General features: G+C 40.6%; 1 protein-coding gene across 4 annotated transcripts; it reads right to left on the bottom strand.

The window, feature by feature from the left end:
* Positions 1-335: 335 nt before the first annotated feature.
* Positions 336-25,990, bottom strand: LOC128891580 (TBC1 domain family member 1). Of its 4 annotated transcripts, none has more exons than XM_054151167.1 (14): positions 25,687-25,990; positions 6,988-7,134; positions 6,694-6,873; positions 6,260-6,571; positions 5,981-6,185; positions 5,779-5,895; positions 5,476-5,692; positions 5,072-5,389; positions 4,715-5,001; positions 4,492-4,653; positions 4,089-4,405; positions 3,754-4,006; positions 3,555-3,673; positions 336-3,475 (listed from the first exon to the last, which is right to left on the bottom strand). In XM_054151167.1, exons 2-14 carry the CDS (start codon positions 7,111-7,113, stop codon positions 2,324-2,326), a joined length of 3,765 nt encoding a protein of 1,254 aa, XP_054007142.1. In that variant the 5' UTR covers positions 7,114-7,134; positions 25,687-25,990; the 3' UTR covers positions 336-2,323. The 4 variants fall into 4 exon arrangements, with proteins under 4 accessions (XP_054007142.1, XP_054007143.1, XP_054007144.1 ...); XM_054151168.1 differs by lacking the exon at positions 25,687-25,990 and adding an exon at positions 23,948-24,165; XM_054151169.1 differs by lacking the exon at positions 25,687-25,990 and adding an exon at positions 22,199-23,084.
* Between the last annotated feature and the right edge of the window lie 89 nt (positions 25,991-26,079).

Genomic DNA, 26,079 nt, shown 5'->3' with positions numbered 1-26,079 from the left:
GGAAGTACATTTACTGCTATCACAATAAAATTAAGAGGAGAACAAACGACGGCCATGACTACATCTATGCTAACAATAGTAACACGATCGTAAAGTCTACAAATATTTCAACACGACAATTACACATTTATTTCCATATCCTTAATCGTAATTAGTTTTCAACATCTATCCGTACAAATCACTACTCGGAAGATATAAATTCGAATACTACAAAATATTTTATTGTTTTAACGATCACTATATAAACATCTGCTGAACATTCTTCATTTTCGTACTTTTGATTATTATGAATTGGTATTATTTTGAGTTGAAAATATGTTGTCTTGTCGAATGAACTGTCAATGAAATGTTTCATAACATTCACCACCGACAGTGTTGAGTATTTTTATAACCTATCAGCATCGCGATTTTGTGTCGAGAAATGGTAACGATTCGTGACTATAAGAATGCTGAATAACATTACATACATCCCTGATATCACAAGGCTTTACTTTGTGCAAAAATAGTAATACTTGATTCTTCGAATCTTATAAAGTGCACAAAAGCCTGTAAATTATATTTTATAAATATGCGTCTCCAATTATACACGATATAGCTACACGTTCTGTGATAATTATTTAAGACTTGCTTTTGTCTACTTGCTATTCACAATTCTTTACTTTTGGAAAGTTTGGCACTTCTCTCAACGGTTCAGGCAAAAGTAATAGAAATTTTTTTTAGTTTAGAAACAATCTTGTTGAGGCAATGATATATCTTCTTTTGTTAGGTAGGAAATTTACGCCTTAAGAGAAAGTGGAGTCAATTTATTTTTTATTTCTAGAACGGTATTTTTGTTGACAAACAAAAATATCGGATCATTCTACACTAATAACAGAAAATATATCATTAATCGAACAAACCGAGTTTATTCTATACTCAACGTTTATTTCTTAAACAAATTCCTATTATTTTTGCACACAACCTACTATACATTCTGATACTTATTTTAACTTACGGATATGACTGTGTTTGCCAGACTGTAAGAAATTTAGTTTGCACCAGTAACACATTAACCTTCGATACATTTTATACATTTTATACAGTTGTTTATAAAAATCCTATTACGTCACAGAGTTAAATAGAATCCAATATTTTTTGTGTTACCTCCGTTCAAAACAAATTCCTTATCGGCAACAAGTGTATGTACTATATTCATGTAAATGTTCCCTATTTTCTCCTACGAGTCAAAATTAACATAATCTATGCGAAATAGATACATACTTGTAATAAGTTCTAACTTATCCGACGACTTCCTCCTAATCATCTTTCTAATTCATTTTGTTACATATATGCGTACACTAAGATAATAACTTTTTTCATTATGTTTTTACCTATGAAACGTTGGATGTTTTCGTCGGAGTTATTTATTACATTGTCACTAAATAATTGTGCTGACTCGGCCACTATCTATTTATTTACTTCTTTTACAAACATTCAGATTCAAGGATGAAGCTTCGAAGAACGATTTCGAAAACTTCGTTAGCGGAAACACATCGATACGAGTTTCCCTACAAAATCCAACATTTCATATGCAATAACCTAATACGCACGGTAGACGTCCCAATCTTGGAACCTAAAATGACTTTGTTGCATTTAATGATACGAGACAATGCTTCATCGAACAGTTATTTGTTTTGAAGGGATAAATATTATGACGATAAAGATTCTTTGCTTGACGTCACATTTTTCGACATTTCACGGTTAGTGATTGTCCTTTTATTAAAATTATTTCATAAGAATAGTTCTTCATCGGGTCATTCGAAGTTCAACATGTCGACTGAATTTAACTTATTATTATAAAATCTATCACTTTATATTTAAACAAAAAATCCATAACCTTGAACTTTCGAAAAATATGACTTTGAGAAAGAGATCTTTATCGCAATATTTGCCCATTCGAAATAAATATGTTTTAAATATTTTCTTGTACCATCAAAAGCAACGGAAATATTTTAGGTTGCAGATTTAATCGACTCTACAATATATATGTATGTATGTTATAAATTGACTCTGTTTTCTCATTCTTTCTAATCCTCCACTCTTATTAAGGTATTAAATCATTGGTATAAGTATCATAAAAGGGAAGTGCGAGGTCCCGGCGTTTCGATCGACAATCCGCTAGGCAAACAGACGTTCGTTAAAAAATGAAAATCGATCATCGTATCAAAAGTGTGTACAAGAGATTAACGCGGTATGAAACACGTTATTAGTTTTTCGGGTATACTTTCCTTAAAGTTGTTATCTTCCAAGGTATCTTCCTTGAGCGTAACATCATAAACAATTGTTATCTGTTCAACGTCTCTACATTTTGGCTTTGAGCGTTCTTATTTACGGCGTCCTCTTGGCCACTCGGGCTTGGAAGTCGGGCCGGCTTAATCGATTTCAACTTCGTCGTGCCCCCATATTTGAAGTTCACGTCGCTACAAGTATCCAACGGATGCACGGTCCCCGACAGATTTGCCTCGTCGTCATCGGTTGTGGCTTCCAGTTTGGTGGTTGGTACTTTTTTCACTGATCCCAGCTCGTATGCGGACTTGGACGACTTTAGCTTCATTCGATTATTTAACGGCAGTGAAACCGACTTCTCCAAGTTCACAGCTTGGACCTTCAGGTGCTTATCGTTCTGTATGATTGGCTCCTCGGTCGAGTTCATCGTGTCAGTGATCTGAATGTCTATATTCACCGTCTTCGGATCGTTTTCGTCGTTCCTGACAATTTGTTCCGTCGAATATTCGTTCCTGAGAGCAGCCAATTGTGCTCGTTGCTTTTGTATATGGTTGTGCGAGTTAGAAAAGAACGACGAGACCCTCTCGAGCTTGGTCGCTAAATTCGGTTGACTTAACGTGGACTTAAGAGGATACGGTGTTTCTACTGCGATATTACTGTTCTTCATAAAATTGTGGGAATCTCTACCCGTGGAGTTACTTTTGATCATTGCAAACTTGTTGTTATCCTCTAACACTTTCAATGGATAGGATCTGCGTTCGCCGGAAACGTTTCTCCGTTTCTCGGCTAGAGTCAGCTGTGTGATTATTCGACGAATGTCGCCTGGAAGCTCGATATCTGGACGCGTGTCGGACAGTTGTTGAACAAACGCGCCCAACGTTGAAACGGTCACCTCCAGACTGCGATTTTGAGACTCGAGCTTGAGGAGAGTCGATTGCTGCATCGATCGCGCCGTTTCTAGACGATGGAAGTTACTCATGGTGATTTCAAGTTGTTCGCTAAGTTGCGCGACTTCTTGCGTCAACTGTTTGTTGATCACCTTCAGCTTCTCCATATTTTCTACTTGTGGCTTTACGACCATCATCTCTTCTTGCAATACTTGGTACTCCACTCTATATTCGTTCAATTGTTTTGTAATTTCTTGATCAGGATAAAATACACGTTTCATCACACGGTCCAAAATTTCTTTGTCTACTGCTGGTACCCGTGTCTAAAATTACGAAATAAACGTGATTAAAACTTGAACATTTTTTCGAATTATTCATACGTATATAGAGAATTCGCCTTACTTTGAGATATTCCATGATTTCTTCAAAACTGTCACAGATCAGTAATTGATCTTGATGGTCCTCCAGTAATGCCATTGACACGCGGAAAAGTACTTCCGTGCTCTCCAGGAAAAGTAAATCTATGAAAATGAATATGTAAAATAAATATTGGAATTTTTATATATAAATTTACATTGCACAGATAATAATATATATTTACCAAAAACTCTGGTTACAAAACCCAATGGAAACTGACTCGCGAATAAAGTCAGCAACCATGGGGCAGCATACAACGTGGGCGAAACGTCATGCTTATCAAAATGGTTATAAATCGCTGGTAACCTATCGTGTAGCAATCTAGACAATTGATATAAGTACAGCTGTAACGCAGCCATATCGGGAAGATACAGTTTCCTTAGGCCCCGTCGAAACATCAAGTGCCGCAGGAGGAAGAACGCTAGATCCTCTGACATCTGATTAACAAGAGTACAAAATCTCTCTTGGTAAAATTGTACTAAAGTTTAAAAAAGCAAAAAAACAAATGACAATACTTACGTGTAATAAAAGAACGCCAGCGACGAAACTGAGTCCTTGACAATAACCGACTTCGTGATCTAGAAGCGAGTAAGCTTTCAATAAATTGAACAATGCTAATTGTCCAGGCCCTAACGGTGAACTGAAATACGGATGATTTGGAAACGTTCGACCCAGATCGATCAGAATTGCGTGTTGTTGGGACGTAAGTTGCTTTAAAAGCAAGTCGTATGGTGTATTGTAGTTAGGAAAATCGCGTGTATCTATAGGTGGTTGCTTCAAACAAAATTGTTCAGCTAAGAATTGCCATACTTCTCCTCTTTTTCCTTTTGGTACACCTGTGTTAATGACAATTGACAGCGAGTTCAGTTTCGTTTCATTTAATTTTAACTTGTCCGCGATAACATAAGTAAACGCATCTTACCTTGTTTAATAGCATGTAAAAGCATTTGATTATCACATTTCGTCGAGACTCTCGATTCTTTACTGACCAGAAGATCCCATACTTCCATCAATTCGCGAGCACAACTGCTAAGTTCATCGTATTCCAACTTGATTCTCTTAACAGTTGCCTCTTCTTGGCGCACTAAAATAAAACATAGTCAAGTATATTAATCGATCAATTTACTTTCTTTTCAGTGTATTACCTCTAAGCCTTGCGTTTTCTTTCTCCATTCTTATTAATATCACTTGCTGATTTATCGCTTTCTTCCAGAGATCCCTTAATTCCTGCCTTGTCTTCTGCTTCGGAGTTGTTTCAGGGGTTTTCATAATACTAATGTTTTCTGACTTATCGTTCTCTTTCTCGTGATCTTTATTAGGAGTTACAACTCGATTCAATATAGCTTGCCTCCACGAACTGTTCGACTGCACCGAATTGTTTCCGTCAGTCTCGGTCGGTGACATTTTCGGCGAATTCCCTACCTTCAAGAAACTGCCAGAAGAAAATAAAATAAAAATCGTTTTCTTTAATCCCCGCGTACGTTACAGAAAATTGTACGTACATGTCCATCATAGGACTCTTTGGTCCAGTATTCACAGTCAATTGTTGCTCGGGTGAAACTCTCAATGATCTTGGTCTACTAGAGTCCAAGGAGATGTCCGCCATAGATGGCTGTCGCGAAATATCAGGGCTTTGGCTAGCACTTTTTATCACAGTATTTAAGTGGCTCGTGTCCCTCAAATGCGAGACAAGACCAAGGTCGTCCCGCGAACCCTTTCTCTTCATCAGATTATCAAAACTATTTGTAAGCGAGCGTTTCGCTTTCATGAATATTGTGCTTCCGACGCCCACACTTAAGTACTGATTGAGAAATTCACTCCTGCGACACAATTGAATCAAGTCAATTGCATTAAGTCATCGCATAAAAATCCCAAAAGAATATTTCCCTGCGAGAAATAATCTTACCTATTCTCAGCCGTATCGTGAACATGCCTGGCTTGTTTTCCCTCGCAATGAACTCGCAACAACCTCATTAAAAACTGATTCTGTTCGCGTAAAGTCGTCCCAGTGCCGCCAGCGGACTCGGCGCTTTTGTACTTGCTAACGACGATCTCCTGTTCGTCCTCCGGCAGCAGTTCCATTCGCGAGAAAATTATGTTCTGCGTCCTTCTGTCATTCTGCCCTAGAAGCCGTACAAGACACGCGAACTCATTATATTCGTTGACTTGCAATTTGCCTACAAATAAAAATACCCGCAGGCCACTTTACCTTCGATTTCCTGGCACAATTTGTTGTACCAATACATGGGACAGTGTTCGCACGAAAACACGGAGTACCTTTCCTTTCTTATTATATCGCCAGTTCCAACGAATGCTTGCGAGATAGCTGAAAATATCGTCGCGTATTTAAGAAAATTTAATTAAAATTTTGCTGGTTGATCTAGGATCAAAGATTGACAATTTCGTCTCACCAGTGACAAGGTCATCCGCTACGGATCCTGACTGACACTTGAACAGATAACCGCTGAAGCAATCTACGTTGTTCTCCCTGGAAATGAAGCCAAAGTGCTCCGGATTCTTAATACCGTGAACGCACCTGACCACGTCCTTCAGTTGTTTGTGAAGAAGCACCTGCTTCCTATCCGGACTAATCAATCTCAAATCATGACGGCCTACCTAAAATTGTACGTCAGATCAGGACACTTATCGAATGAAAGCTACCGCTCAAGAAATCGAATAATTTCTCTCACCTGGAGGAGCATCGTGCGATTATGTTCGTCGCCAGCCTTTAACATGGAATCCCTCCTAGCATTCAAGACACTGCCAGTGGAAGATGCTCGGTTCCGCATAACTTCCGGCACTTGCATGGAATTGTTGTTTGCCGCGTCCCGGTTCTCCTCGTGTTCGTCTTTCACCGCAATGTTGGCATTTTGCGGCTTTGGAATGGCTTCCACTGAACCCGTGAGTGTCGACGGCACTCCCAATGGATTAATTGGCGATATGATGCCGCTTCCTGACACATTTTCTACGCTTCCGGTCTCGCTGGCACTGCCCGTCGATTCCTTGTAGCAAGACAACGATCGCAAAATTATAGGTTTTTTTTTTTTTTTTGGACAGAGCTTCTTTGTTCTTTTACCCTCGTGGATATACAAGATAAACTTGTAAAAGACGTTAAATAACTCACCTCGCTATTTCTCCTGTTATTGGAAGACGTTAAAAGTGATTGACGCTGATACTCGGCGAGATTACTCGATGACGATCTCGACTTGTCGAGACCGTGAACGCGAAACCTAACAAGCGCATCGTCGATAAAAGACTCCAATACTTTTGGATGAGATACTCTGAGCTTTCCTATGTAAAGCACCTAAAAATAAACGTTAGTTAAAAACCTTGTATTTAACTTTCAAATAATGAAATCACGTGATCCCCATAGGTCGAATACGTATAAATCCGAAATGAGTTCAAAACGAAGAATCACCTCAAAGAAATGGGAAGAACTTGGAGATATGTTAGCATCTAAGGACATCAAGCTGGCCGCGCTGCTTTGCGACCTTTGAGGTACATCCCTGCCTTCGAATCGGGACGAGGCTGAATGTTCCTTCATGTCTCTTAGGAATTGCTGGACCTGGAGACGAACAGAGGATCATTGAATTGCCATCACGTGTGCGACGTGTGTCATTACAGCTATCGAAATAGCCGTAAATTAATCTTCGTCACGCTACGAGAAACAACAATCGTATTCGAAACTCGCTTCTTCGCGGATCAAGTCATTGCACTCAACAATGAAGTATAAGTCATTATTAATTACGTACTTATTTTTTTCTGCGTGTAACTTGTACAAACGTTCTTTCTTTCTAAATTTCTTGAAAAAGCCCGCCAATTTACATAATTCACATTTCCCGGTTTAGATCATTCATGTTGGTGTTATACAACGCAGCACGTGGACGCCGCCTGCTCCACATTATGGATCATTGATATTTTCGCTAGAAAAATTTGCCCCCGAAATAATCCAGGATGTAGCATCTTTACCGGCGACGACGGCGTTAATATACAAAACCGATTTCGCAAGTAAACGTGGACCAAACGTGGCCGATGGCCGTGGACCAAAATAAATTCGTTACAGGAGCATTCGCTGATCGCATGATTCCCTCTTTTCTCCTCCCTCTTTATTTCACTTCCTCGTTCCGTTTTGTCGATCAAATCATTTTAGGTTCAACATCCCTACATTTTTTCCCGCTTCCTTTCATTCCCGCAACGGGTTACCGTCAATTGTCGCCATCTGTCCTGTTATCGACTTCTGTTATCATTCGCGAACTTATTTGTACGTTAATTTCTCTCGAATTATTTATAAATCTAATTTATTTCTTTGCGATAACATTCCAGATTGATATCTTATTCCAGACTCTAAAACCTTCATTACTCGTGGCTTCTTAAAAGATGACGTACTCGATAGACAGGAATCCGAAATCAAGAATTCACGAATTCTCTGTGCTTTAAACTCAGCCAAGCGTAACTCGGGAAGCCAAGGAAGGATTACATTACGTTGATTTTCGTGCAAATAATCTCGCGTGAGACACGCCAGTTACTTTCCATCTGTGAATGGACGGTCCATGGCGTAACGATTTCAAACGGACGTTCGCGGAAGCCGTCACGGAGGACAAAAACAAAAACAAATGAGAGTTAGTTAGAGGACGAACACACTAACAAAACTCTATGATCGTTGAGTTATGAGAACGGGGGAAAAACTGGACGATCGATCTTCGCTTAAACGTTTGTGGCAATCGTAAGAGCAAACAATTTGTTATGCGAATCACGGTTCGGTTTCGATTGCGCGGCATCGCGAACAATCGGCGACGAGGTGAAGATACCAACGTAGGATGTGGGTGAATCGATCAAGAAACGATTCGTATCAATGAAAAGTCGATTATTTTGATAGGTCATTATCTTGACAACCGTGAGGTCTTCGGCTGAGACAGAAAATCTTCGCCGGTAGTTGCTGACACAGAAAGCAGATCGACGCAAAGCGGTAGGGCTTCCATTATCCAATTACCAGACGAGCTTTCTTTTTATTATCCATCCCTTCTCTCTCCGAAAAATATGTACGGCCGACACACGAAACACAAAACCTAAACATCGAGGAACACGTTAATGCTTTGGCGATTTTATGAGTTCAAGAATTGTACATAATTAATTTTCTTCTTCTACTTCAATCAGCTCATTTTTTTTATACTGATTGAACATTTGAACTCGGATATAAACAGCAGAAAGATTCTTAGACCGTGTATAAATAACAAATAATTTTGTTTTTTCTCGGGTTTCATTATACATAACCGGAATATAAAGTTCCTGTTATCGCGCACGTAGAAACCAGTAATATCAGAGAATCCTGACAGACCGTGGCCACCTTTCACCGAATCAAACGCTTAATATTTTTCCTTGAAAACCTCGAATATTACTGTGAAGGAACTCAAGGAAGATTTCAATTTACGTAAGAACAATCATCTTCGATTGCCTAGCGAATGCTGTAATACTAAAAATGTATAAAGATGAAACAATGTAGATACATGTTGATTGCTTCGTGAAAAACTATAATTGCCTAAGAGAACTCGGAAAACTGTCTTAGATCGTGTCTTCGATAGTCATCAGATTTAATGCCCGAGGTAATCAATTTCATTGAATTGCTGTCAGTAAGTCGTCAAAACTTTTTTTACGTGTTATACAACTATGAAATAGATTTGTATCGGTCGTATAATTTGAAAGAAAAAGAAGAGAACTTGGACCTGGGGGAAACTCAGCCGATCCTCGTTAAGCAATCAACGCGTTAACTCGCGTTTTACAACCGACAATATATGCAACAATTCACGCCTCCATTCTCGATTCTCGCACGTGATCGTATTTATTCTCGAACTATAAATACTGTTTTGAAGAATCATGAAATCCGCGCAAGGTCTCCGTGTGGCTCGCGCCGCTAACAGAATCTCGCTTGTTACATCCGTACGGGACTCACGAGTCTGTTTATTGACACTTGCGTTCACTCCCAATTGATCATCGACAATTTAAGGTACGCATGATAGTCAGAAGCACGGCTCCGCGTCGTGATGCGAAACAATTGAATTCACGTGGAAAATTAGATCGAACATCTTCGAGATCGACCCCGTGCTTCGTATCATCGGATTGCAATCAAATGGAAGCAGTTGTTTCGCAAGCCGTACGCTCTCGAAACCAAGGACGCTCGCGTGATCGACGATCGTGAGAAAAGCTGCGCGGAGAAATCGTTTCCGCCTGCTTCTCCATCCTGGTTCACGGCCAAGAATTAACCAGACACACCGAAAGGCGCAAAGCGAAGCCGAATCTTTTGCGAATAAAATTCTAAACGCAATCAAATGCTCAACGCTCGAACATTTTGCGATTCCTAACGTTTTTCCACTTTCAATTCGAACGAGTTCAAACCGGGATTTATTTTAAGAAATTGTCCAAGCAACTGTCGCCTGACGTTGTTCTTATCGCTTATGAATATTTCTTTCGCGTGCGGCCAGTCTTCGTTAAAAGCGTACAATGTAAATTATATTTAGAAACGAAACAAAGGTATATACAGGGAGTTTCGTGACGGAATTTCAAATAGCACGATGGAATTTAAGAAGGTGTAATTATTTTCATGTTTCTTGCTTCCCGTAAGTACAATATTTCAGTGCGGTTTTATTTTGTGGTTTTAAGATATATTTACAAAATTATAATTTAATACTAAAAAAATTGTCTTTGTCAATTTAATGTCTGCAGGAACGTAAAGTTTGAGAAACAGTGCTCGATGATAAACGAAGAACCACGTTGCGTTAACAACCAATACTAACAAATTATTTGTGTCAACAGCGCAACGAAACGCGTTTTATGTAAGAAATATGTCGTCTCTATTTGTCCCACGTTCGTTTCTGGGGCTTCTGTGTGAAAAACGAGAACCGCGTTGCTATGCGAGCCAGGTGTCGAGCATAATTAAAGCCTAATTGCTCAGCCATGCTGTGTAGCTTTCCGCGCCTCGTTTGATTTGATTTCACACTGAAAAAGAAAACTTGGATCGTGTCGATTCGTTCTAAGCTTAAGGTCTTTGATCCTGACTGACACAGTTTCCATTGAAATCCCCATGAATACGTCGCGTGTCTCCGCGAATACTTTTATGTACAGATTAAAGTAATTGATTCTCGTCGGTAAATATCGAATCAACCGGTATAAATTTTAATTTAATACTCGCAGCGCCGAAACTGTAGATACCTTAACAGAATAAAAAATACAACTTTTTCTGTTATTTAAGGGGGGGGGGGGGGGAAATAAAAAGTAAACCTTCGTGTTCTGGTTTCTACGTGTGATTTGTTGCAAGTAATGGCAGAAAGTCCTGTTTGGTATTTAAATCGTATTGGGTCAGAGAACAAATGTTCTAGATAAATTGGTCTAGAGACGCACACAGCAGCCAACACGTCTAATTATATGCAGACAGCTTGTCGCTCCTAGTCCTTCCACGAATACCTATGCTTTCACTTGTGTTATTTAAATAGCACGAATATCACGTATCGAGGTACGTACTAGTTTCATCGATAGTAACGCTAGAAATGCATTTTTCAGGTATGGTCTAAAACGATTACTTTATCAACTTTTCTGAATTAATTGCTCATAAATTAACGTATTTCTCGTCGAGCAACTGTTGTTGGCATTTCATCGCGACTATGCTATTTAAAGCGAATAATCCTTTCTACTCTTCGTATTACTTGAAATATTAGTTGTGTTACATTTGTTTAGATTAGAAAGCGCCGTTAATATACTCTTTTTAAGAGTCACTTAACCAAGACATCTATGGAAGTTGAAGATCGTCTACATCTGAGAATAAGCCGTAAACTATAGCGCGAAGGTAGCGTAAAGGAATACGGTAGAACTTGTACATACTACGTACGTTAAGATTGTGACTGATGTAAAAAAGGAATACAAAGGGAACGAGGAAGAACGGAGAGTATCTGTCTACGTGACCAGATTAAAGTAATCCCAAAAACAAAGAGGAATGCGATTCTCGCGTAAGAGACTGTTACATTTGAAATATTATCGATACTTTGTTGCTGAAACTGCAATCTCGGTAATAAGATTGCACGTTAACGACCACCTTTACGCAGTAATCATCGTGTACCAGATTTGTCCGTGTTAACTGCTCGGCTAAATACGTGCATCCATCGACTCGATTCACGCGCGATATTGTATAGAATTTTTGCTATCGCTTCGCGATACTCTTCGAGAATTCGAGGAAATGCTGTGAATCGTGAGAGTAGTTACCACGGTACGTGATCGAAATGTTCGAACTCTGGCATAGGAGACCGAGGATTCCGGTAAAGTTCGTGATGGAACTCGAGTGCGTTGATCGAAGCTTCGAGCACTTGCGGAATCATGCTTCTTAACGTTAATATATACAAATATACAAATGTTTCCTTCTTAGGGTCATCAAAGAAATATGTTTTCCGTAAAGTGCGGACACTCTAGAGAATGTTGGCCCTGATACACCAACGAACCAGTGAATACTGTCTCCGATCACTTTCTAAAAACAGAAAAACGAGCATTCCGATCCGAATCCGCTGTCAGTTTCATCCGCCAGAGGTAAATCCTGGTGCATCGTGTCGCGATGCTGGTGAGCGGTTTCTGCAGAAATAATCGCGTCGAAACTCGAATTAGACGCGTTTCATATTTTACGTAACTTTCACCGCGTGCAAGGTAGAGGTGAGAATGCAACGGTATTCTTAGACACTCGGAAACCAACCGGTCTACGCGACGTCCAAGAAATGCCGCGAACGAGAGGTGTTCGGGTTTTTTCACGAAATAATCGGAACACGGTCAGTCAACGAGGCGCTGGCAAAGAGCTAGGATTCCTCGTTCGTTCGTTGATGTAAATTTAGCTCCAGGTTTCACGAAACTATACGTATCAACCGATGGACGAGAGCGAAATGAAAGAGAAAAACAGCCTACGAGGCTAACGAACTTCCTTTCTCGATTGCGCGTCGAACATTTGTAAAAAGTAAATAATCCCCGATAAGTCGATAAGGATGAATAATGAGTCCCCGGAGGCCGTGGATGACAATAGACGACAAAGTATTGCGACAAATTGTTGTCATCGGTATCGTTATCTTTCCAAGTTATAATTCCGTGCGCTTCGAGGGTAGTCAACGCTCGATAATTATTTACGAATGTGTATATATATTATTTAGTTTATCATTAGACGCGTTGAGAACGAATTTTCTACATCTGTTGCAGCGTATCGGTATAAAGGAAAAGATGAATGCGACGAACGAGAGAACGATCATTCGAGTTGGCGCAACTGTTGGGAAATAGAGGTAACGATGGGCCAGATGACACGCGAAGAATTACAGAGATTGTTTAGAATGCGAGCAGAAACAATGGAAAGGTGAAACGAGAAGGAAGAGCAAGAGGAAAAAATGAAGGGAATTAACCGCATTCCTTAAATGAACAACCAAGAAAAGAATACGTTCGAACGACCTCGAAACGAAATATAATCCAGGATGCCAACGACTTCTCTCGATCTACTTACTGTAGGCTTGTTGCCAATAACGCTTGCATCGCTGTAGGACGTAACCTTCGCATAAGGACTGGAAGCGGATAACGGCACGGTGATCATTTTTCCGCCCTTTAGGTTTTCTCGTCTCTCCCATCGGCGGCTGGAAAGATCGAATACGACCTCTAGCTGCCGCGATTTCGCGGGGCTTCACCTCGAGCAATCGAAATCTGGCACGTTTTCACGGACACTTCCGGCGGCATAACCTTTCTAAGAAACCGTTGGACCTTCGCTCTCAGGACGATGAGAAAACGCTATTCTTCAATGTCGAGTTTATTATACGTTACGCGTTTCACGTTAATCGATCAATTGGCAGACTTACTCGGCAAACGTTGAATCGAACGTATAGTTTGAGTTCTGTTCGTTTAGCGGTGAACTCGAGTTCTCGGGATACTCCTGACTGAGTATCCTGAACAACGAACAACGGAGTATTCAAATCTACACAACGATACGAAGTAGTGAATTATTTCAGAGATACACAACTTTTAGATGCAAAAGCTCCGCTATTCGACATGGAAACTCGTTGATATATATGGACAACGAAATCGTTTCAAGAATTTCTCGCGAAATCACGACACACTGTTGATAACGAGTCAGAAATAATTTATTCTCGACCGAACTTGGAACTACCTTCAAGGCTGCTCACAATAGTTGACCCGATTCTTGTGCAACATGCGATAAATGAGAGCTCCCTTCGAAATAAAACTAAGAAAATAACACGAGCTTATTCACTTGCACCGCGTATTCGATGATCCAATTACAAACTGTATCCTGGGATCAGTCGGTTGTCCAACCTTCCGCGATTTAACTGTTCAACAATTCGATAACGCTTCTACCGTTGATACACGAAGACGTTCATCGCGTAAAACCCGACGAGTGCGCCAAGTTTGTATTCTCTGGAAATATACGATTCCGATGGAATTCCATCGGAACGATCGTCTACGTTTGTTCGATTAAATTTCAACTCGTACACCAAACGAAAGTTCTTCTATCGTGCTCGAAATGATTCTAAACTCGTTTATGTCGTAGTTAAATGTCACTCGCGATAAAAAGAAAATTGCAATCGTCGATAAGAAGAGAAAATGCTGCGCTGGTTTAAACGGCGAGTTTTATGTGCTACGGACTTTTAATAGCAACTGAAAAAACGTTGTTTTCGGTAGGACGGAAACCTCGCGACAACACCTTCACCGACAGACGAGCAAACATCGACTGACGCATGGAGCGTGAAGCGCCTCGCCGCCTCAGGAGACGAATAAATCTCTCACGATTCACGATTGGCTGTCGCCTACATCCAGGTAACGTCAGTCATTCTGCATGTTATCGAATCATCGGCCCGATAGTATCGTTACCGGTAACATCATTATTTATCCCTTATTCAATTTTATTTTAATTTCTTATTCCTTGGTTATTATCGCAGAGACATATGTTGGATATTTAGTCGGAAATTCGACACCTAATTATCTTTTATGCCATTAGAGGATACCAAGTAATGTCAAAGATGTCGTGTTTGATGGTATTGTAGGACAAATTGGACAACCTATGATTGATATTTTTAAGAAGGTAAACAGATGATATGAATAATGGGCTGTCGATAGGTATGTCAAATATCTACCAACCTTCACATTTTGAGCACAACAAAAACAAACTCAGCCGAGTAAATGTGCGTGTACATATTTAAATGTAAAACTACAGCATTTCAATTATACGTGTAAAGCCGTATAGAACAATATAGAATATTAATTTTCATCTCAAGACCAGGATTTGTTAGACAATAGCGGTTATGCAACAATAAATTAACGATGGTAGTCGAAGGTTGCACCGACATACTTATTTTCTCTGTATAGTCACGTACGAGAAGTGTTTAATAATTCATATTTCCCAATTCACTCGACAATACTGCAAGTTTGTTAAACAGTGGATGAAATCGCACTGACCAGTGCAAATTAAGCGTTAGTTATTATTGGAACTTTCACACGTAATTGCAGCTCGAAGTCCAGCCATAAATATTTATGGATAGACATGATTTTCACACAATGCGTTACGGTGAAACTTTTCGTCTCAGCGAAATTTATGCGACTCTTTCTCTTTTATTTTCGTACACGACTCACCTGCTCCGAACAAGTAAACGAGAATAAATTGTAGTGGTATGTTCTTACACTCGACTATAGCCGATTAGTAATTAAATAAAAACTCTGATAAAAGCAAAATAAGCGTTACAAAAGCAGTACAGAAAAGAAAATGCCACTCGAAAATGTTCGATATCTTATTCCCTCGCCTTTCGTAACTGGTAGCGCAGCACCGATAAACGTAACTAATATCTCAGTCACGTAAGACAATAAACAATTACGGCGTGACAATGATTATAAACATTCCTACAAGGCAATTCCGTGCAAATCGATCGCAGCTTTCCGCTCCGCGATAACGTATCCTGACACGTACTTTATGTACGTGACTCCGTCGAGTTTTCGTTTCGATTTTCTGACGGATTACGCGCGTGCCTGCACACTTACAACATTTTACAATGTTACTACCCACGGACAACAATCTGCAAGTCAAATGAATCGTTCGATAGGAAACTTTCAACGTGTCAACGTGAATTATAATTTCGTTTAAGCAGACACATCGGAAAATGCGATTCGCTCACGTGGACCGCTTTAAATAAAGCTTGCGTAGTCCCGCGAACCAACGAGACACACAATTTCAGAATAGAATATATTATACTTAGTTTTCGTAAACATTGAAATCCGCACCTCGTGTTATTGCTCGTGTTACCGGTGAGCTAAGAAAGCGGAAAGTTTTCCTAAACGGGGAGCGACGAATTGGTTCAAGTTTCGCTGTCGTATTGTTTGAACTCGGATCGTCATTAGTCCTCCACTAAAGAGAGGAAAATTTCACCCTGATTAAAAAGATAGGTAAAGTATACACTTCGCCCGACCAACAACGTGACTTTACTTAAGTTAATGATGGATTGACGTCACGTGAAGCCGTTCGAAACAAACAATTCCCATTTTGCCATTATGGTCAACTGTTATAGTTTCCGATCAACGATTGATTAATGGATTATAACTTCATCGGTTTGTTTTTGTAAAATCACTGTAACAGTGTTAAATGTTTGACCAAGTGGTATCGTTAAAAATACTTTAAAGGTAATAAGTATGAGGTAATGCGACATGTTTAACCAACCTTGGGCCACAAAATGATATCAACATAAAGAATAATGCGACTGTTGTTTACATCGAAGCAAGTTTTACGATAAACAAACGGATGCCATCTTTTGCCAAGCTATAAAACATCGCGTCCAATTTAATCTTGTATCTGCCTAGTTGGTAGCTGAAAGAGGTTAACAACGGAAACACGAACTTCATCGATTTGTAAACGATAACAATTATTAACTTGATTGTATGCGGGAATTCTACAGAGTTCATTTGCAAGCCAAATGTGCCATTCGTTTGAGGAGATGTCAACATCAATTCGAACGCGAAGATGATGTCTACATAAGACCAGCAGTTTTGTAGAACCATTTCGCGCGTTCCATCATCTCGGCTCGTGTCGAAAAGCAGAGTTTTAGCGAAATGCTGTAATTTACATCGAGAGGAGCGTCGAAACGGTCGTAAAGTGCTTCCGTTCGCACCGTGCCTAGGCATCGAAGATCGTCGAATTGGCAAAAACACGTTACCCCCTCGGTAAACTGTTATTTTATATTTTTAGATGTGTTTATCCGATGAAGTTTGCCCCTCGCGCTATTTTAGCGGCTTCCATTTTTATTGATGCATCGATGTAAAAGTCGCACGCTGTCGTTCAACTACCCCTTCTAAGGTCGATCGAATTGAATTTATACAGTCTTCTTTGGTTCGATATAATCTTAATCTATCGAAATTTACCCTTTATCAATGTTACCCAAATGTACTATTACGTGCAAAGTTCTCTTTCAATTTTCAAACGAGGATCGAGGAACACTCGCCGCGAAAAGGAAGCAATTAACGCGATCCTCGCTGGTGCCGAGCACCATTAAAAATTACTCTGATCGTGGGCAAAAACATGCTTTTTTTTTTTACGTAACAGAGATCGAGATATATCACACATTGTATTTTTCCTCCTCGATATACAGGGTGTCCCAAAACTCGGGGAGGAGCCGGAAATGGGGGGTACCTGAGACGATTCTGAACAACAATTTCCTTTGCAAAAATGTCGGATGGGGCTTCGTTAAGGAGATATTAAGCGACAACTTCGACCAATCAGAGCGCGCGTAGACCGTTGGAGCGGCCGCGGTAGCGAAGGCTACGCGCTGGTGACCGCGCTTGCACGCGAACAAGTGACCCTAGCGCGTAGCCTTCGCTACCGCGGCCGCTCGAACGGTCTACGCGCGCTCTGATTGGTCGGGGTTTTCGCTTAATATCTCCTTAACGAAGCCCCATCCGACATTTTTGCAAAGGAAATTGTTGTTCAGAATCGTCTCAGCTACCCCCCATTTCCGGCTCCTCCCCGAGTTTCGGGACACCCTGTATGTAACATCCACTACTATTACGTTTTTTTATCACTGTCGCTAAGAACTTTAAAACTGCTTTTCTCGAAGTTGAATTAAGTACATGTTGCAAAACTTCGTTCGATAACTGTCGCACGGTTACCTCCACCAGTTTTCAGAGCTGTTTGGCTCGAAGCCTCGCCTCTTGTTACATTTCGAGCCTTATCCAACTCAACTTCGGAGCATCAATATCGCGGGGACTTTGAAAAGTGTCTCTCCCATCTCTCTGTAACAGTCTGTTCCCGAAGCATGGAGAAAAAAACGGTAGTTGCGCAACGAAATATTCGAACGGGACAGAAACTTTCGAAAAACGCGAGCGACCCGTTCATACGTTTTTAATTACGAACGCGTGCCGGGGAATATCATAAATTACGGCTGAGAGATCGATTCGCGCGGGAAAAGCGGTTTCGTGGAATTTCGTTCGCACGCGGCCACGGGCGTTAATATGTTAAAGAGGTTGTGAATATAGTGGAAACGTTACCGTGAAACTCCCAATGGAAACACGTGGTGTAAAAGAATTAGGGCGATGTTTTCCAGAGTAAAGGGCGCGACCTTTGAGAGAAGTGGCTTGACGCATTTACTTCCACTATCCACAAGTACAGGTGAGTATCGTAACATACGTATATAAATGATGGCGAACGAGAGGTGCAAATTATAGAAGAATGGTTTTATTCGAAGAACTTTTTTGTGTTAGAAACAGCGATGAAAATAAAAAGCGGGTGGCCAGATTTGAACAAAGGGACCTGCGATTGAACTAGAAAACGATTACCAGCTTTTGAGCCTTGCTTACGTGATTCACTTAATTGGTGCTTAACGAGCGCCTCGTTGGCCGTGAAAAACGTCTCTGGTGCATCGGTGGAGGGAGAATTCGAAGGCCTCGGCGATCGTGCCAGTGCAAGTGCATCGGTAACGTGCGATAATTACAATTGCGATTATCCAGACTGAAAATCGCGCTTACATCGAATGACACGAATACCTAGAACAGTAACTGTGACGCAACGTCACGAACCGGTTTTCGAACGACCTATCTGATATTTTTTATTATCACGGACCCGATCCGATCGAACCAAGATAAATTATAAATTTAGTTGAAGATTCTCGAAATAGAGTAGCGTAAAAAAGCTTCGAGCTTTATCGCGTCAAGCGATTAGAATATTAAAACTTCACCTGAAATTACAAACCGGTAAGGTTTCTTAATTGCAATGCCGGAGAACAGAAACTTAGAGAACTAAATACCCTCGATCCGTGGTAGTGCTTAAGATGTCTACTTAAGATACCGAAACGATTAAAATATTAAATTGCAGATCCAGATAAGATCGGTTTAGTGGGGCATATAAAATCCTCAGAGGAAACTTTCTAGGCCACGTTGAAGAAAAACTTTACACTGAAATTCAAATGTGCTGCTTCGGATTCCTAAAATTTAAACAATTTAAGGAAATTATTCGAGGAATCCGGTCGTCGTAGAATTAAACGCGTTCAAAGACTAACGAGTGAAACGAGAAAAATGTAATTGTACCCGATACCAGATTGTGCAAGGTTCGCCAACATGGCGCAGAACAGTTTAGTCTGCACAAGCCGCAGTAACAGTATCCGGGGCGACACTGCCATGGAATGCAATAAAAGTACCAGTGCGTGCCAATGAACCATGAAAGCTCCTTTCATTCTATTTTCCTATTGTGATTATTTAATCCCGATAATTGCGTCAACTAGGATCTTATTTTGGCGGTCACTGACACCGAATCGTGTTTTTATCGCGAAATTAGGCCTTGGTTATACATTTTTGACATTTTTTTTTTTTTTTTAAATATTGAAAACAGTCCCAAGGTATCCATTAAAAATGTTCTTCAAGGAGGTGCACGAGATGGTGAATTTTGAGAAAGACTACGTTATGCAATAAAGAATTAATAAGCTGGATTAAGTATTAAAATAGCACTTTAGATCGTCGATAAATCTACAACACAACCGGTTTAATTGCAACTATGATGTATGGTAGCCGTAAAAAAATAACGAACAACTCTTTTTATCGCGCAATTACTGTAAATTAAAATGTTGTTTGCGCGGTGCTCCACGCTCGCTGTAAACCTAGCGAGCTTGCAGTCGTCGTCTCATACGGACTTCGCAACTTCGGACACGCGGTAAAGAGGTCGACGTGTTTTCTTATTTCGTGTAACCACGTCGACCCTCGGTACGCTAATTAACCCCCTTCCGCGAAGTTTGCAGAATGCGCGCGTCCTGTGGTGTTTCCTTGCACCGAAGCGTAGCGAAGAATTTACAATTCTCACAGCACGGCTCCGTAATTCTTCATTTAGCTTATACTACTACTATAGATACCACTGTACATACAAGTTTGTATTTTAAGGGTCGAGGGACTCTTGCAAGTTCACGTACCACTTAGTCGACTCCAATAGCAAGTAATTATTTCTTCTTCCATCGAAACTATAATTTATTTAAATGAGCTTTTATTCAACGTCCAACTTTATTCGCATAGCAAATAAAAACTCGAAGGAAAAAATTACTACGTGCCGAGTGAACGATTCAATTTTATTTACAGCGATGAGAATCAACGATGCAATCATAGGAAAACTGATAATTAAAACCCACGGGAAAGCATGGAACGAAGTAATTTACGTGTAAATTTATAACGAGAAACCATTCTCACGTCCCTTTTGCTCGCAGTATTTCAAAAATCGTATACGCGAAAAGTCTGAAAAAAGACCGATATACAGAAAAAAAAAAACTAATTTAAATTCCTGTGATCACGAAATATACGAAGAATAAACTTCTCGTATGCGTGCTTCGTTTACTGCCTACGATTAAATAATTTATACAGTCAACGAGAAGAAGCAAAGGTAGACATTAAAGTTCGTAACTCCTCGCTGGCGAACGCAGACGAAACGTACAAATGCAGCTCATTATCAGCGTGAAATTAACGGAACACCGATAAGAAGCCTGACGTATGGTAAACATGCTGGACATGAACGTCTTAGCCACTGAAATACGTTTTTTTTTTTCTTCTAGAGCTCGTCCCTGCGTGTTATGATACGTCGGTTGTCTCTTGTGCACGCCATTAAAAGACTGCACTCGACGGTACTTGGGCGGCTTCAAACGAGGACGCGACTAAAGAAGAGGGTTAATAACGCAGAGAATAGAGTCGTACGCTAGGTGAAAGAACCACGATAATCCGATAGAGAAACGAAACAAAAAAGAAAGTACGAAGTTTTTCAATTTATCTGACTCGAATAAATAGTAATTATAATAACGCAAGACTCGTTTGTCGATGTATGATAGAATTCCTGAATTCAAGTGCGAAGCACAACGATCTCGGGACCGCAACGAGGACGTGTAATCGGTAATTCTGACAGCCTCCTCCTCTTATTAGTGGAGGTACCGTGGCATGCGTCGCATAGAATACGACAAGGGGCAAGAGTCAACTGTGCAATTAACCATGTGGACGTATGTTTCCGAGAAATGTCCTTCGAGTTATGGAACAAATGTCAGCCATCGTTTCAGATTAAAACAAGGGGCCTCGTGTAGATACGTTTGTTTACTGAATCATTGCCAGCGACTGTTCGGTTTATTAACATCGAAACGAATTTAATCCTCGATAACCTGTTACTTTTAGACTGCAGTTATTTTCAATTGTTATTATACGTTTACCCTTGTCCAACATTTAACTCGTTATATGCAAGGGTCAATTTTCGTTCCAGCAACAAGAATCATATTATTCTATTATTTATTTTGGTATTATACCATTTCGCGACTGTCCTGTTTCTCGGATAATGTACACGGGTATACGATATACCGTCGCAACACGGCGAGTTGGAGAATTTATCGTCGGTCTTGCATAATCAACATTTTACCGTTTGTTCGACGTCAAAGTTGAACGACAAGAAGCGAGAGAGCCTCGATCACGTGGCACGTATTATTATGCATTCGGGTATAATCCTAAAATCCACGTACGCTACACAATGTAGGTACAGCGGCCCACGAGAGATTAGAATTGCCGAACGTACAGATAAATCGATTGGCTGCGTTTCAGAAGAGAATAAATATTGTTCATCGATTTACGTTGCCCGTCGATCAGCCTTTCGCCCACGAAACGCATCCCCGCGGTCCGCCGAAAATAGAATCACGTACGTGCACAGCCGAGTACATCGTGCGTGTTACATAACCGGTGCACGTGTACAGCGAATGTCGATACAAGGGAAACTTCATCGCTCGAGGAAGCAATCGGGCACCGGGTGCATCGCGCGTGGAACGACTTGGCACATTTCGAATTCTACGTTAACAACGATTTCTTGGAAAACAGAGAGTGTCGACATTGAACAGGATCGAGACAGTCATCTTAATTTTAATCCGCTTCGGCCAACCCACCAAATATTTGTCTACACCTTCAAAGTGCTCTCTAAACGTAAAATTCCAGCCAGTGAACGTCGCAACTAATTTGGCGCATTCTCGCCCGTTCCGGGAAATTAGTGCCGGCATACTTTCGCGCCGCTTTTATTAAATAATTTTTTACGAGGTACACAAGCCCGTTGGGCGACGCAATTTATCGCCTGACGTGTATATTACCAGCAGACATGTAACTCGTAGCGATTAAAATATGTCGCACGAGGTTACATGGCTCCTACGTGTAATTTCGACTACCCACTTCGCTTTCGACTCCATAGCTTCTGCAATCCATCACCTGAAAATATTCACATTTTGTCGCGTTTATCTCGAGCAACGATGGACAAAATTCTTACCCAAACGGAAGTGTCGAATAACGAATAAAAGATGAACAACTGTGTAAATTAGGTTTTAGAACCTAAGAAGAATTCCAACATCGAGTAACCCACGGCATTTATAGTTCGTCACCCATCGACAGCGCCGCGCGTTAAGTGCAATATACGCGCAAAGTCCTGATAACTTTGCACAACGAACAATCGGCATGACGTTCCAATTTCATCACGGAATTGAGTTTCACCTCTGTATCGATGCGTATCGATCTGTGTCGAGGAATTGGACAGCGTCCATCGATCTTTAGATTCGTTTGTTAAAGCGGTTCTCAGTCGATGTCCATTTATACCCGACACCTTGAAAATACACAAACAATCGATGATCAACGGCGCCAACGTCGAGATCTTTTAATTTGCAAATTCCATCTGAATTCCGTGGGACATGAGACAACGGTTAAGCGTAAATCTGAGAAGCTTAGCAAGATATTCATGGTCAACCAGGAGTGTCCCACTTTCCGGCAATGTTCAGAGCGCACATGTCGACGTCTTATCCGGCCGGCATGTAGGCGTGCGGGCATAACACCGTACATTCCTGGTAAATGCACCGACGCGCTACTCCAATGAACAAAGATGTAAATTCGAGTACGTAGCTACGTAACGTCCAAGAGAATCCTAGAGGGAGAGGTAAAACGAGATGAAGGATACGAGTAACACGGGTACAAGTTTCTGCAATTATAACTCACAAGTAACAGCCTGCCACCGTTACTTCCACGAGTCAATTGTCATGGATAAAATGTTTAATAACCTAATGTTTACGTAACCTGCGGTTTGATTTCTTACGAGGAGAAAGTTCTTTCTTGTGTATTGTTTCGGTAACAAATTCCATACCACGCAATTTTTGGACATTGAATACAATTAGAGTAAATCGTCCTCTGTCGCCACGTTTGCAAGGTAATCAAACAGGTATAAACCTAATTGCCATAAAGCGTTTCACTTTTAAAATCGTAAGACATGTTGATCCTTTGTCTAACTCGGTGCAGGCGTACGAACCCGACACCAGAAATTCTCGGTATAACTCGTTGTACATACGTGTTACTTGAATAAGCACGTATTAAGTGACCCTCGAGCGGTATTTTGTTATCTATCGATATCGTGTGCGAAGTAGTTGGGTTGTAAAAATTGACGCTAATTCGAAACTTGGACGAAGAACGCACAAGCAGAATTTCCGTACTCCTCGATTGAATACACGCCTCGAAAACACAAGATGCACAACGTCGGGATGAGATGATTCATCCGGAAGAATATCCACAAATACAAACTTCTCGCCAAGTTGTTCCAAATATATGAATCTTCGATTCAATTTTCCTTAAAGTTCACTTCAGTTTAGGAATGTTATAAAGTTCCCCAAGTACAAAAACAATACGTATTCCTCCTCTATTCTACGATCAGAGATGAACAGAATTTATATACAAATGATACATTTTATAATTCCTAAGTAAATCGTACAAAATTGTGTATCTTTTATTCGTGATTCTTTCATCTAGGTAAGTATTTTGTCCTTCTCTGTCTACGACACTAATTTCTGCAAGTTGCAGAAGCTTACCCAGAGATACTTTGCGACAACGGTGTTTCCTCGGGAACGTCGCGAAGAGACGACAATACTCCCGGTGGACTTTCACGCGAATCCTAGACACTTAACACAAATGATGCGAACGCACGATCGTCGCAAGATCCCGAGCCGTTAACTCCGCGAGGTTCGCGAACGGATCCGATGCCATTCGTACAACGGGAGCTAATGGTTGCGAGACGATACCCGTAACGATCGTTAAGGACAAACTTAATAATAGTAGCCGGATATTTACTATAGATCGCGAGTCGTCCAATTGGCCGGTCGGAGACGAATTCATGACTCGCGGCCACTTTGTGAATATATCGGGAGCATCGAGCCAAAACCGTCGCGAAACACAACGTGCTTTCGTGACCCACGATAGACAAACGCGATACACCCGTTAAAGGAGAATGCAACATGTAGCCACGACGAACATTCGTGCACTATTGTTTTTTTCAAAGTACACGGCGCGCGATCGCTAAGAAAGACGTCTTCCAATCCAAAGAAGCGTATATTTAACGGAGAAAAATGTGGATAATATAAATCTTATTTATTCCTCGCGGACAAACCCTTGAGAATATAACAAATTGGCGCGCTAACTATTCCGCCATTTATCTCGTCGCGAGTACTTGTTCAGGAATGTTTCCTTCGGCATCCTGCAAAAACATTTCATTCTATAATTAAATTCTTTCTATACGAGTCGACGCTTGAGATAAAAGAACTGCTGATCTCCTTATTAAGCATTTTTATCTATGACAAACGTCGTATAAAAATGGATTTCTTCGATAATGTCAAAATTATATAACTGAATGTTATTAAGAATGTTTTTGACCCGCTTGTTGCATAACCAGGCTTCGGAATGTTTAATGTTAAATGAAAACATCTATTTTGTAAAGCCTGATGTAAAAATTCTAACATCGATAAGCAATCCTGTAACGTTATGTTTATATTTACAAACACGTACATTGTACAGTTTTCAATATTTGTGCGTTCGTTATATGCTATATCGGGTGTCAACGATTTATCTCTCACCGGTAAAAGATATCATCTTTCAGCCTAAGTGCAACAAAACAAAGACGATCGTTTTGAGCGACAAATTTCGATGACTCATTGAAATATAATCAAGCTCACGCGAACAGTAGAAAACATTCCACGGACAACTAATTTCCTCGTAATTAGTTGATCGAAGGAACGACTATTACGTTTATTTATATCATTTTATCCTTTCGCTCGAATAATTTATAGTAATTGCTTATTTATATACACAACGAATTTGTGTATATAAATAAGTAATTTGTGTAAATAAATTTTAAAGCTGCGGAGTGTACTTTACTCGAAATCTGTTATTCGAATAAAGTTTGTACATCCCTGCTGTCAAACACGATATGCCGAATATCATGACAGCACAGGATTACGTGTATCGCAATCGCGTATGTCGGAGTTTCCCTTTTTTGTTTACATAACACTATATATAACGTTATGCACGGCGTAACTTCCTTAACGATGCAATGTGCAACTGTCGAAAACAGTGCATTTTTTAACGAAACGCGAAACCTTATATAAAACGTTTCGATGTACTACGTTATGATGTCGGGCAGAAACAGGAGTTCGTTTCAAAACCACTGGGCAAGGAGTCTGCTTGAGAATAATAAAACACGTTCTAACTGAAATGGCAAGAAACGAACCTAACCTAAATTTCGATAAGTGTTAGCAATTTTAAAGAAATCGCTTACCTTTTCACGATTTGGCGCGAGGATGCTTCGTCTGCTTCCCGTTGGGAACAGCTTGAAGAGATTCGCTCAAAATGTCCTCGCATCTAGCGTTCACCGATCCATTCTTTGCTCGACATTTTCGTTCTCGTTCCCGGAACGTTAGAACGTTGAACAAACACGCAGTAATTCGTTCCTGCCGAATTGCGTGTCCGCGGTCGCGACGAATTTGAACCAACACACATCACAACGTGAACCACTTCAGCGCGAGAAACTACGTGCACCAGCGTGCATGACGTGCACTGATCTACAGCGGCGTCACGAATGCGACTCGCTTTTGTTTATTCTCTCCGATTCGTGACAGCAGGTGGCGCAGGATGAGAGGGAGGGGAGGATCTCACAGGTAACCCTATTGCG

Source organism: Hylaeus anthracinus, unplaced genomic scaffold, assembly GCF_026225885.1.
Source record: "Hylaeus anthracinus isolate JK02 unplaced genomic scaffold, UHH_iyHylAnth1.0_haploid 12002, whole genome shotgun sequence".
In the NCBI taxonomy this organism is placed as follows: Eukaryota; Metazoa; Arthropoda; class Insecta; order Hymenoptera; family Colletidae; genus Hylaeus; species Hylaeus anthracinus.
This window is presented reverse-complemented; position numbering and strand designations above follow the sequence as displayed.

Coding starts and splice junctions, on each gene's coding strand:
- LOC128891580 (XM_054151166.1), bottom strand. CDS start 13,167: ATGATCACCGTGCCGTTATCCGCTTCCAGTCCTTATGCGAAGGTTACG. Junction 6,186..6,259: donor ATCGCACGATGCTCCTCCAG/GTGAGAGAAATT, acceptor GTACAATTTTAG/GTAGGCCGTCATGATTTGAG. Junction 5,002..5,071: donor AAGAGTCCTATGATGGACAT/GTACGTACAATT, acceptor TTCTTCTGGCAG/TTTCTTGAAGGTAGGGAATT.